This window comes from Acanthochromis polyacanthus, chromosome 9 (assembly GCF_021347895.1).
Source record: "Acanthochromis polyacanthus isolate Apoly-LR-REF ecotype Palm Island chromosome 9, KAUST_Apoly_ChrSc, whole genome shotgun sequence".
In the NCBI taxonomy this organism is placed as follows: domain Eukaryota; kingdom Metazoa; phylum Chordata; class Actinopteri; family Pomacentridae; genus Acanthochromis; species Acanthochromis polyacanthus.
In genome coordinates this window covers 24,275,294-24,292,216 of record NC_067121.1, presented here as the reverse complement: position 1 = coordinate 24,292,216, position 16,923 = coordinate 24,275,294, and the positions used below count along the sequence as shown (strand labels likewise).

General features: G+C 38.6%; 1 protein-coding gene across 1 annotated transcript in view; it reads left to right on the top strand.

The window, feature by feature from the left end:
• Nucleotides 1-2,459: 2,459 nt before the first annotated feature.
• Nucleotides 2,460-16,923, top strand: part of arhgap21b (Rho GTPase activating protein 21b) — a 36,390-nt gene continuing 21,926 nt past the window's right edge. Inside the window, 4 exon segments of the mRNA XM_051953941.1 lie at nt 2,460-2,660; nt 3,638-3,827; nt 11,879-12,061; nt 12,232-12,253. Of these exon segments, the coding sequence (XP_051809901.1) occupies nt 3,756-3,827; nt 11,879-12,061; nt 12,232-12,253 (277 nt within the window). The 5' untranslated portion in view covers nt 2,460-2,660; nt 3,638-3,755.

Sequence of the window (16,923 nt, the reverse complement as noted above, 5' to 3'; positions counted from 1 at the left end):
GTAGTTAAAATGAACTCCACCATACAATTAAAAGCAATTAGTGCAGATAGAATAATAATCCAGCATCATGAATAATAATAAAACAATGCAGGGAACGTTTTTTTTTCTGTACATTTAGCACTGATAATTTAAGTGCATTTTGCTGATGATTTAATAGTCTGGTGTTCAAACTTTTACTCAAAGTATCTGAATACTTCTTGCACCGCTGCTCCTCAGTAACCAAAACTCTAAACTTTCTGTTACGACCAAAACTGCAACCTGAAACATAACGGCCCCGTTCTTTGGGTAAAAAAATAGGTTAACCGCAAATGAACTCATGAAAGGAACAAAAGGGAGGCCATTGTGTGGAGCTACTGTGCTCTTTGTATACACCTGACACATGACTCCCAGTTTTTAAGCTGGCAACTGCCATAATGACAAAACTGCTTTTCTCTTGGCTCTAAGGGTCTTTAGGGGATTATAGTGAATTGGCTCTGACCTTTTAACAGAACTGAGCTTCAACACTAATGTCTTGATGAAGAAGTACCTGTGGAAGAAGTATTCTGATCTTCTACTTGAGTAAAAGCAGCAATACCACAATGTAAAAAAATTCCAAGTTTCATATATGAATCCATGCTTGAGTAAAAGTACAGAAGAATAAAGAAAAGGGAAAAAAAATCCTCTATGAAGGTTAGATTATAATTATTCATAATATCCTATTATTTTTAGGTGGAGCTCATTGAATTATGTGTCAATATTTTAAATAATACATTACATTCAGTACATTTTTCATAAGTTTAGTGAAATCTGAACTTGAAAAATAATATTTTTCTCTAAAATGTAGCACAGTATACAGAATAGTGAAGCACAAATGTATTTAAAAATTGTACCTAAGTGCAGTCATTGACAAAAATATACTTAAACTACACCTTTTTTCATGATAGTAGTTTGTGCAAATGTTCTGCAGTGATTTAACACTTAAATCAGTGGCTGAAGTAATAATTAAATTCTTGACCCACATAAGAACAATACAGATATTTAAATATACGCCATTACAAGTAAACATTCTGCATTAAAAATCCTACTTAAGTAAAAGTACATAAGTATTAATTCCAAAATGCAATTAAGTAACAGACGGGATTATCTGACTAATATATTATTATAAATGACATCATTGGATTATTACTACTGAAGCATCAGTGTGTCAGTGGCACGTTATTGTTGCAGCTGCTGTAGGTGGAGCTACTTTAAACTATTTTATATCCAGTTTTTACAGCAGCAGCAGCAGATGTATTTGAAGGAAAAACACTGTGATACTCAAATTCATTTTCAGTTTCTGGACTTTTGGTGTGGCAGAAAACTACAATATTTGATTTTTTTGTGAGATATTGGATTCATTTTCACATTTAAAAAAAAAACAAAAAACAAAGAAGAGGTCTAGAAGAATATCTCACTGTTGGAGGGAGCCGCTAACAACTCATAGACATCTGAAATTTGATTGCGACTACATTCTGCTTTTAGTGAGACATCAGAATCCAAAACATTTGAATCCACTGTTAAAAATACGTATCTATTGAATAAAATCTTCTTCTCAAAAGTAAAGCAGTCAAGCATAGTGGAATAAAAAAGTAAAATATCTCCCTCTGAGATGTGGTGGAGTGACATCCAATGGAAAACTCTCAAGTAAAGATCAAGTACATCAAATTGTACAGTGCAGTAAATGCACCCAGTTACTTTCCACCATTCACAGTTTATTTTCCAAAACCTATATCCACAGTAAACCCTCAGAACTGGACAGCACAGCTTTGTGAAAGTCTCCTCCCTTAACCGACCTCTGCAACAAAAGTTGCCAATCCCAAGAACAGGTGGTCCCTTATGTTGTGGAGGCATAAAAGGGGCATTTGTCAGGGCCCTGAGAATCTGAGCTCTTATTTTAGTGCCCCGCCACAATCTGTTCCTGAATATGTTTAATAAAAGAGTGCCGGTGTTGAGTATTTAATCTGAAATATCTGCTTTGGGGATACTTGTTGCACGATGGGAGCAAAGATTGATTGCTGTGTGGTATGTGCATCTGTGTGAACTCACATTCCACAAACACTACCATCCGCATGCCAGCCCTGCCCGACCTCACTTTGAACCAGGACATGTGACTCCGAGTTCTCTCTTGTTGTGCATGTATAAGCAAAGCGGGCAAGCTTTTTAAAAACTCACAACCACAATGTAGATTTCTCCTTTATTGTGTCTTCGCGTGTTTTGTTCTTCCTCCTGGGTACAACTGTCCTGTGCTCTCTCGCCTCGCTGAACTCCATTGGATCGGTCAAAAAACACCACCTTTTACAAGCGCAGCGGAGACTTTTGTAAAGTCGCCTCTGATTGGCCCGCTCAAATACAAAGCGACCTCTGATTGGCTGAGAGTGTCCTGTTGACCGAAGGTGGACTCCCAGAGAATCGGGTATGCTGGAAGCGAAAAAAGAATTCCAGTCTCAGAACTGCACCATGCGCCTCCACTGAGTGGGCTTGGATTAATCACTGGGAAGTCGTTTGTACTGAAACGCTATTACATTATGGCAGCGCTTGCCCACACTGGAGCTCCCTCGCTATTTTATTACTTTTCCTAGCCGCTTTTATGGACAATATCCGCCGCTGCTGGCCGCCCATAACTACGCTTTTCAACTACACAGGTAACTTTGTTTAAACTCCAGCCGTTAGCACGGATGCTAGCCCGCTAGCAGCCTGTTGCCGCAGTTGGTTTGGTTGTTGCTTTAGCCAACTTTACAAGGTTTACAGATGCCGTTCAGAAAATACATTACATAAAACAAGGCTAAGGCGCCTTGTATTAACTTTTATACTTCTTTGTGATGGTGTTTTGTGAAAAGTAACAAAAGGCAAAGGTTCTTTTGTTGGACGCTTGGGAACAACAGCTCGGCACGCTCTGTACGTGCCTCCGTTGACCATCGACCTGAAACAAGTGATTGAAAATCCACCTTCTCTAAAACACAAAACAGTCGGTTTATTATAGAAATAAACAGATTGTATGGACCTGTACTATTTAAGAGCAGTTTTGGTAGTTTTTAGCAACTTAGTTTCAAATGTGACGGACGTTTATTTCGCCCTGCCTCCGTCTGTGGTCCACTTGTTGCTGGTCATTGATTATGCAGTGTTGACTCCACGTTGTTGCGCTTCAGCCTCATGACAACAAGGCGAAGCTGTAGCTGGGTAAATAATGCAGTGGTGATGTGGTTTGTCACATACTGTTCTCAAGATATCATCAGAACTTAAGACGATACACTATAAAGTGTGTATTTAAGCCATCGGACCACTTTTTAAAATACAGTTCGCAACTTTGTTAGACTACTTCTGCTTACATTTCACAATGCGGTGTTAAATACTGTCTGCTTCATAGAACCTAAGTGTGAAGCTGTGTTAAAACAAAGCAGAAACATCAAGCAGAAAATATGTGTGGTTTTAAAAACGGTTACATATTGGCAATTGTCACGATTTAAGCACATATCTACTCTTAGTGTTGGTTCATGCTTTTTTTTTAACAGACTTTAATAGTGTGAGGTGCTATCGCAGTGCTGTTAAGTCACGAGTCTGCATTTAAATCAACTAAACAGAGCACACTACTAACTTATCCCATGCCATTTCTCTCCAATAGATGGAAATCCAGCAAGAATGGAGGTTTAAATCTGAGTGGAACATATTTTCTGGAACCCTGCTGGAGCTACCTTTTCGATGTGGAAGTTAACAGAAAGCAGGATTTTAAGTAAAGCTAAATGATGGCATCACGTTGGGTTCCTTCTTGTGAAGATGAAGAGAGGCAACGGGCAAGATCTTCCTTCTGTGAGGTAAGGACAGCCAAGCCAAACATCTGACTTAGTTCTTTTGTCGAATAGTGATCATAGAAGTGATGTTTTGGGGGGAAATCTTACTCTGCGATTTCAGTTCCTGCTCCCCTTCAGTTTGGTTTTGGTGGGGGAGTACTTTGTTTGACACTGTGGCCCAGCTGTTTGTGCTCGTAACAGCTCCCGTCGGTTTGTTTTGCTCTTTTTTTTCCCCCTAACAATGATTTACTCTTTAGTTCTTTTTAAAATTAATTCCATTTTGCTTCCTATTTGCTCCTGCCACCGCTAGGGTTGATCATTGTGGGTGCACTGATCAAAAAGGAGATCTTGGTTGCAGAGCAGCGTCTAATTAGATTTTAAATTTTATTCCAGCTCATCACTTGTGGAAGTGGGAGGAGACAATGGTGCGCCAGCGTTTTGTTCAAGTCCCGTCTTTCAGATTTTTAAGCTGTGACCTCTGTAATACCAGACAGGACACCATCTGCTCCTCTAAAAGCTTGTTGCCTGAATGAAGACCTTCATGGTAAACTAGGTAGCAGTCCGCGCTCTTTGAAATTGAAGGGCATTTATTTATAGAATCGGTAGTTTTCTTTGATTTCCTCCTTTGCTTTTAATCTAATATTCAGCTCCCCTTTAAGCCTCCCTGTTTGGATTTGAATCGGCTGTAAATGATGGTTGTAAACCTCATTATGTTGTTACTTTTAACAGGTTAGATGTACTGAATTAGATTTTTATATCACTAGACACAGCTCCTGGGAGCAAATAATACCTCAACAACATACTAAATCAATAAGAATGTAATAGACTTATTAGGTTTGTTTTTAATTTATTCACATGAACAAAATTTTAAACGAGCATGTCGATAGGAAACATAGAATACCGGTATATCTTGCAAACGAACATACACTTAAACGCAGACTTTGCCGAGGCATCCAGTGTTGTATCCCGTTTTTTTTTTCTTCAACATCACAGTTATGAAAACAAACTCGTATGATGTGCTTACCTTTGTTATTACAACAGTCTGGATACACCCTCTCAGCTGCTACTACATGAAATTAATGAATGAACTTAATATCACGAAGCAATTCTAATCCACAAAATGTCTACATTTCCGTTGAAATAACTTCACACAATAGACGGGCGTCAGTGTAGTAAAAAAAAAAAAAGATAAGTTGCATAACTTTTCATCACATCACACATGATAGAGCAATCTTTTTTTTTTTTACAGTAAACAAACATATTTTGGTAAATGTGAGCGTGGCATGAGGGAAAACCTCAGTACAGTGCAGTCAGTGGAAATCCTCCTTTCAGCGGCCCTTCTAATAAGACTACCACACAAACCAATTCATGTGCTAATTTTGAGCCGGAAACCCCCTGGAGTCTCCGGCCTTTGGGATTTTCTGGAAATGATGACACTGTGGATTTAATGACTTAAGAAATTTCATAGGTTGATGCTTACTTTTTAAAGTGTCTAAAGAAAATGTGACGCCGTTAGCTGATGGAAATCAGTTAAAAGACGTTGATACATGCCTTTGCTTTTGATCAGAGCGCGTGCCTCTGCTGCTCATGTGAATGAGAAGTAGGGATTATAGGAAGAGGATGGGTTACAATCTTGGACATAGTGAAGCTCATTTAGAGATTCTTCATCGCTAACTTAATTAAAAATGATGTAACAGACCCTACTAGAATCACATTTTTATCGTGATGTATCTCAGAACATGTTATTTGGGGAATGTGTTTTTTTTTGTTTTTTTTTTGGACAGTTTGTTTAACTAGCTCAGTGTTGTGTAATTCTGTACTGGGCATTCAGTCTTTCACTCTTACTTTGATCTTTTCATCATCATTATGATATCTGGTTTGTTTGAAAGTGTTTAGATGCTGTGTAGGCAAACATTTGATGCAAAAACACGTAAACAAGAAATGATTTATTACTTGAATTGGGGAATTTTGTTCTTGGCAGTTGCTGGAAGTTAGATTTTTTGTTTTCTTCCTCTACACTGAAGTGTCTGTCTGCTATATCAGCTGAATAGAGCCTGGTATTTAAACATTACAGCTGAATCCAAACAGCAGAGCCCTTCCTCTGCTTGGATTCCGAGCACAGAGATTTTAAACTGGATGCTGATCAGTCCGCTGTTGGTGTGATGACGTCTGTGGCAGCGTTTTCTATGTTTGCCCCATGTACCTTATTGTATTAAACTGTATCATGCAATTATTCAGAAACTTCTGTAAGATGAGTGGATGTTTCATGGTGGATAAAACCTGCTTTTCATTCTGCGGCAGAACAACAGAAATGAGAATGGAGTGAAATGGATTACTGTTTTCGATGATGAAGCGTGGTCCATATTTAGCATCGTAGGGGGCTATTGACGAACAGACTGCCCCTGTCGCCACAGTCTTGGCTTCATTAAACCTCAGTATTTATCTCATTTAGGCTGACTGCCTTTTACAGAGCCCTCCGCACAGGCATCATATGGCTAACTGATGGCAGTCGGAAGGGAAAATTGCTCTTCAATTGGATAAAAGAAGTCTGTTACTTCCTGTTGCATTATGCGCGCATCTGCAGTGTCTCAGGAGAAAACATGAGAAATGGGCTGTGTGATTCAGTTTTTACTCACTGTGCTAGTTCTGTGTAGTCAAACATGCATGAAATCTCGGATGGAAAAGTTTGTGATTTCTTTTTTTTTTTGTGTCGTGTTTAAATCGCTCGCATAGCAGCATGAAAGCTGAGTGAGTCGGGACAAATTAGACAAAAAAATTGGATATTTTATAAGGCTGACAGCAGTTTTTGTTTTGAGCAACTCGCTAAATTCATTTTGTCGAAGAGAAACAATGGCAGCAGATGAGCTGTATTGGTGAAAAACATTGTCTTAATTGGTCAAAAAAAATCTTTGCATACAAGCAGGTAACACAAGTAGAAGCTGTTAACTCATTTAGAATATATACAGCTCTATACACTGCTAATTCTTAATAGTGGGCCTTTTTTGTTCTGAATAATTCAGTGTTGTTTACAGTGGATGCAGAGTGGCCTCAAAATAGTTCACAAGGTAGTCTTTCAGGGCCAGTGCTGGAACTGTTCTTTATTAAATACAAAAGCTGAATGAATTTCAGTTTAGTGTTGACATCGTTTATTCCTCAGCTCTACATGTGGTGCATGCAGTGTCCTCTGCTGTTACAGAAATATTAAGTAGGTTTAAAAGTCAGATTTTAAGTGCCACTTTTTTGGAAAGACATCCCGCATAAAAAGCCACAAAAGAACTGTTCTGTCCCGTCCATGTGTTACAACTGGAAGTGTGGCATGCACGAAACACACCACGGGTCTGCGTAGACTGAGTAATGATACTCCAAACCTTGTCCTGCAGTACAAGGCTGCAACGCCCACGGCTCACCAGTGGCCCTCTGTATCATTATCTTCGGCTTTTCACAGCTAAGTGCTTGGTTTGGATGGGATGTGGTGTAGAATTTGGCAGCCCACAGAGAACTAGGTTTCTTCACATTTCAAGGTCGTGTGCTTGTCTGGTGTTTACAGAGCTGATGTCATGTGGTGCTTGTGATGTGTCATTTGGTGATGTCAGCAAGAGGTTGTCAGACATACAGGCCATGCATTGTGGTTTCATAATTGTCGTTAAAAATAGACATAGGGTGGAAATTCCAGTTGCCTTGTCTGCGTGTAGCCTCTAGATATCAAAATTTGTGGTGGTGTAAACATCTGAGCGTGTACACTGATTCCCCTGAAATTTTGGGATGGTATTGGGTTTTTCGTGTCCTCTAATCTCCATTGTGGGGGAACCTCTGATGTAGTAATGTTACAATTTCTTCAACCACGTCTACTTGCGATCTGGCATGTCAGTTAAAACAATGGGGAAAAACAGTGTGCCATTTGTTAAAGAATATTTGCTTTTGAAGGCAGTTATTTTATGTCAATACATAAAGATAACGTGACTTTCATAGATGGCTTTAAATTTAAATGGATGAGAATGGGTTTTAGGTTTCAACCATAGCTCATTCAATATTGCTACTTTGTTAACATGTATTTTACAAGATATCTTACAATTTTTTTTTTGCGGTTAGATGGTATAGTGCCAATTCCATTATCGCCTAGGGAAGTGTGTAGAAGACAGGCATCAACTTATGATAGATGCCAGGAACAGAGAAAAACCAACAGTCTGTTAGTCTTTAAAAACTTCCCAGCATGTCTGTGGCTTTCAGGGCCAATCCGATTCATTCAGACTGAGGAGACAACACTTTAGGAATGACTCAGACTATTACGTATTGTAGTTTATAGCAAATGTCACTCAGACACGGGTAGATAGTGGATTTGTTGGGCTGTTTTCAGGTGTGGATTTATACACATTTAGTGTTCCAGTGAGTTTTTACAGCAGCAGGTTGTAAATACTGGAAGAGCACCATTGGATTGACCCAATAAACGCCAGTATGTTTTTCACTGAGCTGAAAAAACCATGTCAGCCAGTGTGACAGTGTTGCTTATTGATGCGTTTTTAATTATTTTAAGACAAGAATAGTCCTCTGTGGCATAGAAGTACAAGCCACTGTTTGTCATTCTTTTGTTATCAGGCAGAACGGTCAGCTCACTGTTTGTTACCACAAATTTGTTGATTGGGAAGTGGAATCTGATGATAGAAATCTGTGCTCATGTCCCAAGACACAGGCCTGGTCGCTTTTCATTTCCAAGAGATATCTAGCAGAGGAACAAATGCCTACTGAAAACCTTTTTCAAACTGCCTCACCCAGTGCAAATATCAGTCTGGCATTGTGGTGATTCATAAATGGGTGAGAGGCATTCATTTGTGGGCCGGAAAGGATAGGTGTGTGTTTTGATGTGGGTGTTCCTTTCATGTGCTTTTCTTATCCCCTTATTTCATCAGTCATACGTTTCTACTTATAGGTTAATCAGGTCTATGGGGTTTACACTGGAATCTGTTTGGTTTCTAATAATAGATGTTTTCTTATTAAATAAGGGAAAACAGGAGACCACGTCTGGAATTTATTGACCTGGAATGTCACAACAGTGTTAACTGTGTAAGCGGCAATGATAACACCGCATGGCATGCGTCAGTCAGAGGCCCGCACCCCCTTCTGTTGTCCACATCTAAAGATCAGAGGGTTGGAAATTGCCCTGTGCATTGGCTGCTAAATCAGATCCAGTCCAGGGACTGGATTGCCCTGGAGACATGAGGGCAGCAAGGCAGGCATTTCAAACATCCAGTTGATCTATAGTTATATCACCAGAAGCACTTCTCTGGGAACAGATTTAAATGTTTTCTAGTGTTGAGAAGGCACGCAGGACTCCTACAGACACAGACTTCAGCATGGAAGTGCTTGTATTACAAATCAGCCAAAGTTTGGTTCTACACCGTAAAACCTGTTTTGCTAGTTTCATCAAAATGCTTGGGTGTTAGCTGCACCTGCAGCTCTGTTTCCCAGCCTGCCAGTAGTGCAATGGGCACTTACACTTGCACATGTGCAGTATCCACAGCTGAACTCTTTTTATGTACTCAACAGCTTATGTCCCCACTTTAAATAAGCTTTGATTTAAGTGGTTTGTGCTTTTCAGAGGTATGTTTAACGAGCAGATACACAAGGTTGTTGAGGAGGCTGCAAAGAGCATAGTGAAACATGCTTTAACTTGGTACACACCTCCAGGCACGCACAGTATTTCTAATGAGCAATGGTGTGTGAAACTGAAGGTTCATTTTGTGACAAGTTAGATGGGATGCTGGTTGTTTCAAGCTTGTGTGAACAAACTGTTCATACAATCGTGCTTGTTTTTTCAAATGTTGTTTGGCTCATTTACTATTTCTTTCCACAGCTGGATTAAGTGAAATAGCTGTTCTGATTTAAGTTCTCTTTTGCTTAAAACTTGCATGTCCGATGTGGTGTTTTATGTTCACAAGTAGGCAAACCTCTTGCAAATTCTTTGTCATAGGTTGTGTTAACACGCATGCAATTGAGATTTTTTTTTTTTGACGTTTTACTCGACATATTTGCCCAGGCAGAGATAACATGAATGCAAGCTCATCAGATTCCTCACAGTGTGGGGGAAAGTCTATGCTTTAAGGTGGAGGGGGGTTGAGACAGGAGGAGATAAAATGGTTTTTCAGCGTGGAATTGCAGAAGTAATTGAACAGGGGTCACAGTGGGCTGGGACCTGGAAATATAGAAAATTTGACCCCCTCCAAATTGCTTTAATTTTTGTTTTTCTTATAGTAGAATAAAAATCCAGTTCAACAACAACAACAAAAAAAAATCAAGTCAAACGGTCTATTCTTTAAAAAGTTAGGCCAGTTTGAATCTCGAATCTTGAAAAAAAGGCGGCAATTTCAAATGTCTGTAAAAAAATTGATATTTGAGCTTTTCATTCTATTTCTTTTTGAGAAATTAATAATTTTTACCTGAGATTTTAACAATATTCAGGTTTACCTGCTCCAAATTTTCTTAATTGCTTAAATTTAGTAGATTTCTGCAAAGTTTGAAAAAATATAGTAAATTTTCACTCTTTTTTCTGAGACTATTTTCATGTACCACCCAGAATATTTTCACTTGCCAAGCCAGATATGGGAAAGTATATATTTTCTGAAAGAATAGGATGTCAGGTGTTGAAAAATACAAGTGTCAGAAAATCTGGCTTATGGCAACTCTCACAGATCAAATTTTACTGAAGAAGGTCTAAGTTCCCCTGTGTGGACCTTGGGCGATTGATGTTAACACGTATGTATCGAAATTGTAAGTAGTACTTCTAATATACACACACTTTGCAGTATAAAAAGACTTCTAGATGTCTCTAAGTGTAACAACTGCCTTCAAATTTTGAAAATGGTCATTTAAGGCATCAATTTAGGGCAGATTTCATTAAAAATTCTTGAAATTTGGTAGATTTTTCCAGTTTTTTGTCACAATTTTTCCTTTTAAGGATTCACATTTTTGTATTTCTCATTAAAACAAAACTACATAGAGCAGTGAAATAGCTTGCAGAACTAGTTTTGGTTTAGAGAACCAAAATGCACCTATCTTTACTTGTACTGCATGGATCATAGTAAAAGATGGTATTCTGTTCATAGTAAATATTAGCTGTAGGAAATTTCCCAACAGAGATAAACACCCAATGAACGTGACATTATGTAGTTTAAGTAATATCTTTGTGAATAATTCATTAGGTTACATGGTTAAGTTCAGAGAAAAGCCTTTATGTCCTGTGTTATGATAGGCCTATGGAGGATAACTAACTTCATGTTTCACTGTTGTGTTTTTTGTAAAGTAGTCATTTACTCTGCATAGAATTAGTTAATAAAACATTTGAAGGCAATATCATGTCTCGCCTTTCAAATTTACGTTTAATCACCAAATTCCATCGGTGGAACCCTACACTTATGTCTAGAAAAATCTCCCTGCAGCCTTAACTTTTTAATAAAATTTAAAGATATCTTTTTAGATGTATTCCCAAGTATATTGCGGTTGAAATGAGCCCTCAATCACTACCAGGGGATGACTTTTAGCCAAGATATTACATTTTTTCCAAAAAATAAGCCGAGCAGCCCACTGTGGGGGTGTACCTGAAAGTCCTACCGGAACAGGGAATATGATATTGAGACATCAGTAAAGGGGGTGTTGCTGCACACATGATACCACAAAGGTGTGCAGCTATAAATAGTAAGTAAACACAGGAGCGGGTGTCCGACATGCTCTATTCCAGCTGTGGAAGGACTTACAACACTGGACAGCCCCTAATGTTTCCCAAAAACCCATTCTCCTTTACACCATGTTCATTGTTAACAAAGGGCACCTAGTGTTATTGTACAGCAATTCCATTAAAAAAAGGTAATTTGTTGAGGCTGAAATTTTGGATTATGGATTTTTTGGGGGGGATTTTGGCTTTTACATTTGGTGTACTTCTATTGCCTTTTTCTCTTGATTTCAGCACTCTGATTTTTGTTTTCAGGAATACAGAACTACATTTATAGCACAAGTCTAAAAGATCCCCTTGTGAGTTTCAGTATTACTAAATTTGAAGTTCTTTTTCATTCCTTGTCTTTGTTTAGAGTGACTCTCCAGAGTGGAGGAGCTTGGCTGATTCTCCTGCAGCTCAATATCCAACAGAGGATGAGCCATTCTCGTGGCCGAGGCCTAAAACTGTACGTTTATGTCGCACAGCCCAAGGGTTTGGCTTCACCCTCCGGCACTTCATCGTGTACCCACCAGAGTCGACTCTGCACTGCTTCCCGGTAAATTTCAGCGGTTATACAACACTGACCTGTTAGAAGCTGTCATGAGTAGACCTTGATATTGTTTGGTTTCTATCACATAAGATTACACTTAGTCAACAAAAATCCTGATACCTGAATTCTGTGACCGTGAACGCTAAAGTCACTTGAGTGTTTCTGTGTTTTCACAGGAGGAAGATCATGGCCGCAGAGGTAAGCATAATAAAAACTGTTCCTCTTAATTCCTGCCCATCAGCACTGCTGAGTCAGAGCAGTGCCTCTGACTTCTAATGACTCTTAATCCATCCACTCTTTGGCTCTTTTTGCTTCCTTATGCTACGAGAACAATGTAGCTCCTATGTGTCACTGACCTTTGTGGAGGCATGAAAGGTTTGGTCAGCACCACCTGTTTCTGTCCTGCACTGATCCACCTCATATTGTTTCACTTTGTTGTTCTTGCTGCTTTTTCCCCCTCACCATAAAAAGACTGCTAGAAAGAGATGGCCTCCTCAGTTTTTACTGGGTTCTGTGTTTGCTCCTCTTTGTCACAATGCATACACGCAGGTTTTGTTTCCAAATTAGAGAAAAGCTTCACATAAAGTTGTCAGTTGAATTTTTTGTTGATTTGTTTGAACACAAAGTAACATAGCTTAAATGGCTTGCACAATGGACTTCGCTTGCAGCATTAAACCAGCATTTAAAAAAAAAAGTGGTTTGGTTGTTGCGTTTGACCAAAACACAAGCAGAGGTGGTAGATAGATGTGTTTCACGTGGAAACAAATCCTACAGGCTCTGAAAATACTGAAGATTGTTACTAGAAATACCAGAGCTAATAGATACAGTAATAATAGCCAAATGTGTCATTCCCGTTCTCTTGATAAAGTCAGAACTTATCAGTTTTGTGTTAATTGATTCACATCTAGAGGAAATATAATAGTGATGAATTTCCGTTAGTATGTTTGTAAAGGTTTTATTGATGACAGTGATCTGTAATCAGAATGACCCCTGTAATATCTTATGACAAAACACTCCAATTTGTCATTCTTTATTTTTATCAAACAGGACTACAGAAGGCTCAGTTTTGTTTTTAAAGCTGCATAGTTGCCAATGAAGTGCACTGAAACTTTGAAATCTTGTGAGATATTCATTGTGAAAGAAGAAAAACATGTACTGTACCCACTGGGGTTTGCCCATCTAGAAAGCAAAATTTAGTTTAGATGTTTTCTTCACAGGGCTTAGACTTTGGAGTGCAAAATGTCTGCAGAGCTGTTCAAAGTGAGTCTATCCCAGTGCGATGACTGTGAGGTGATATTGCAGTAGCTTGTTTGAGGGATTAACTCGTTCTTCAGTCTGTGTGCATTTAGTTGATCATGAGGAGGCTGCTGTCACTGCACTTCGTCTGAGTGGATGCCAGTAATTCTATGAGACATTTATATTATTTATGGAGAAAAATTGTTGTACAGAGAAGCACCTCTCTAATTCTTCTTGCACATGTTGAGGAAGTGAATTATTGTCTGCACAAGTAATCTCTTTTTTCATTACACGAGGGAAACTCCTCAAATTCCTCATCCCCTCCAGTTGCCAAAGTGTAAGGCTGCCTGATACTAACAAAATGAGCTATCACACCTAACATTACAGTATGTGTATGCATTTAAATAAATGCATCAAGTTCTAACTTTTAACACGTCGACATTCATAATGTACATACATACAACACAACATTAAGAAGCTTTATAATATACTTCTAGTACAAGTGTTTAAAGGGCAAAATTTCCTGAAGTCCCAAACATAATCAAACCAAGTAGGTATCTTTCGAAGTTACGGTATTTAAAATTTAGAATACCCTCTTCGGGGATTTTTCTTGTTCAGATATTGTTCGAAAAGAGAATTATGGTCCATAGAAACACAAGATGGATTTTCATTCTTCTAAAGCTATAACTTTAAAAGATGTACATTTTAATGAGCATGTTCCACAGCACATAGCATATCTGTTTATCCTGATAAAGACTTCTCTAAATGGCAAATATTAACTTTCCATAACTGCATGCTAAAATAGTATTGTGGTGTCACATTTCCAATTGTCAACTCTGTCTGTGACCCCCTTTGTGATTTCTGTAACAACAGGGAAATGCTGGAAAGCATACACTCAGCTTGGTCATTGTCCAAATGTTAACCTCATGTAGTAGAACAGAAGAGACTGTTCCTGTTAAAGCAAATATGATTTATGGTTTCCCCAAAAACATGAACACTGGAGGAGGACATATGCAGTTTATCTGGAGCTTTGCTGTTTTGAACTGAGTAAGCCAGATCATATTAAAGAATCCTGGCAGTTTAATAATGGTGCACACAAGGCAGCAAGCCAGAATTGAAGAGGAAGAAGAAAAAGCCACCCCAAGATGATACAAATACAAATGCTGGCTTGCAACAGGCAGCCACCAAAAGGGGAGGACAGAGCCGCTCTGCCGTTTCTCTGATGCAGTCTTTTTAAAATTAAGTTATGGCACTTACTGCACTCTTCAGATAAAAAAAAAACATATTTGGATTTTGTAAGTACAGTCTATAGGACAACTTAGAGTTTTCATAAAGACAAGCATAGACATAATCAAATATTGCAGTAAATATAACTGTTGAGCATTTTTAGGAACCAGTGAGTGAGAAAGCAATAATGGAATGGAATAGATTTCAGGGGCCAGACTAGACAGCCACAATATGGGGAACAAAGATACAAAGACTTGTATATCACAGGTCATTAACAGGTAACTTAATCTAGCTGTTTATCATACAGTGGCTCTCAAGGTCAAACGCTCAATGGCAGCACTTACTCTGCGTACAGGTAGCATTTTGGGATTGCTGGAAATACATAGCAAGTTTTGGAAAATGAAAATTAGATGTTTTAGAGCCAAAAAATACAAAACACTTTTAAGAAGTTCCCTAATATCGCAGAACAATTGACATTTATAGGGCAAAATATCTATCAACCTGTGTTTGTAATAACCGTATCTATAAGAGACCTGTTTCACTTTGGTTTGATATTGGCCTGAACAATCGTAATGTTTGTGGGGTAAGAATAAATGGCATTCCCCCTAAATACCCTGAACAGCTCATCTGTGTCTTGCACTAGAATATGGGAACACAGTTAAGATAAGATAGACTTTATTGATCTCACAAAGGAGAAATTTACTGTTACAGGGCTCTTAGGAACAAAAAACTGAGGAGTGCAAAAAGTCACGAAAGTGCAAGTACAAGATAATAAATATTGCACATAATAACAACTACACAGTAGTGTTATACAGTCTGATGGCAGTGGGGATGAAGGACCTGCATTCAGACCTTTTGCTGGTTGAAAAGTCTAGTGATGTTATTCTTTTGATTGTCGTTTGACATAACTGATCATTCAGATAAAGTATGCTTTTATTCTGAAGAAAGCAGTATGTCAGTGTGGATTTATGTGTAAAAACACTGCGGGGTTATGAGTGTGCTTTTCTTGCTGCTTCCCAGTGTCACACCACCATCAATTCTCTTATTGTGTTTGACTCTGTAGCTTCTCCACACAAAGCTCTTCTGTCATGACTCTGGGGTCAAATTTGGGTGCACTACTGATCTAATGTTCACTTGTCAACAAGTCATTCTCTTTCATACCAAATAGTTCGCCATTAAGTCAGTAAGTGCTTGTAAGGTATAGACAGTAATGTTTGCTTTGATCATTTTTTAGGGCTTTATTCAGTTTTTGCTCATGTAATTTTAGTCCACACTGCAGTAGATTTTATTCTGCAGTCTGCATAAGCTTTACAGTGAATGATCATAAATGTGAGGCAGCTGTTGGCACAAACCTCTCTCCCTGTGTATTTGCTGAGTGATTAAAACAGTGCACATAAAATCTGGCAATGTTTTTGTTTTCTTGGACAGGGTTTCTCTGGTTTTAAATGAACACTGCAACATTCTGGGATATGTGCTTGTTTATGTCTGTACTGAACACGGTGGGATAAACGTGGTCTTGGTATGCTCATCTGACTCCGGGTAATAAGGCCAGCAAAATAAATTTACCAAGAGCCTGCAGATATTTCTGAAATGGTTAGGTGCCAACAGCATTAATGAGGTGATCAGTTTATGTGTGATGTATGGTGAGGTGGTCAATCATAATGTAAAAAAAAATACAAAATACATTTAAATGTTCATAGAGTAGCTCTTTTGCGGGTTTGTGAACAGTTCCATTGAGGAAATAAAGATGCAACGCTGCAAAACACCACCAGAGGGAGTGTGTCCCACTGCTGAAGTTGCATGGGACTCTTGTAGAGTATTACATAATGTGAGTCTCCAGGATGTGATTCTGCATGAGTAATCCCATGTGTGGAAAGAAGGAAAAATGGAGTCACGAGTGTGTCAGTATTTATGAGGTTCACAAGGTTTAAAAATCAATGCCTTGAGTGGTTGATTGACCACTCTAAATTCTATTAAGCCTATGTTTGCCTGTGTCACATCACATAGTTCAAATATTAGAGCTGCTATATGTCATCGTCTTTAATTTTGTTATCTTTTTTGTTGATGATGAGTTAAATTTTCTGTTAACTTTCTTTTAATGATCAGGCCAGAATTTTTTTAAACACCACATTGTACATTTTTTTAACTATCACGCCTGCTGTCATGCTGGCTTTCCCATCCACTGCAGTGTGCGAGGTATCGTGTGTTGACTCACAACGAGAATGTTAACTACCAGGGCAGGATTTAAGCCACTCTTTGGCTGCGCTCGGAGCTATTTCTCAGTTTATAAGGAAAGAGTGGGAGTTGAGCAGCTGAGCACACTGTCACTCTACCTTCTCCTAGTCTCTCTTTCTCTCACTTTCCCTTTCTTTTCTTTCCTTTTTTTCTGTGGCTGTGCAGCTGCT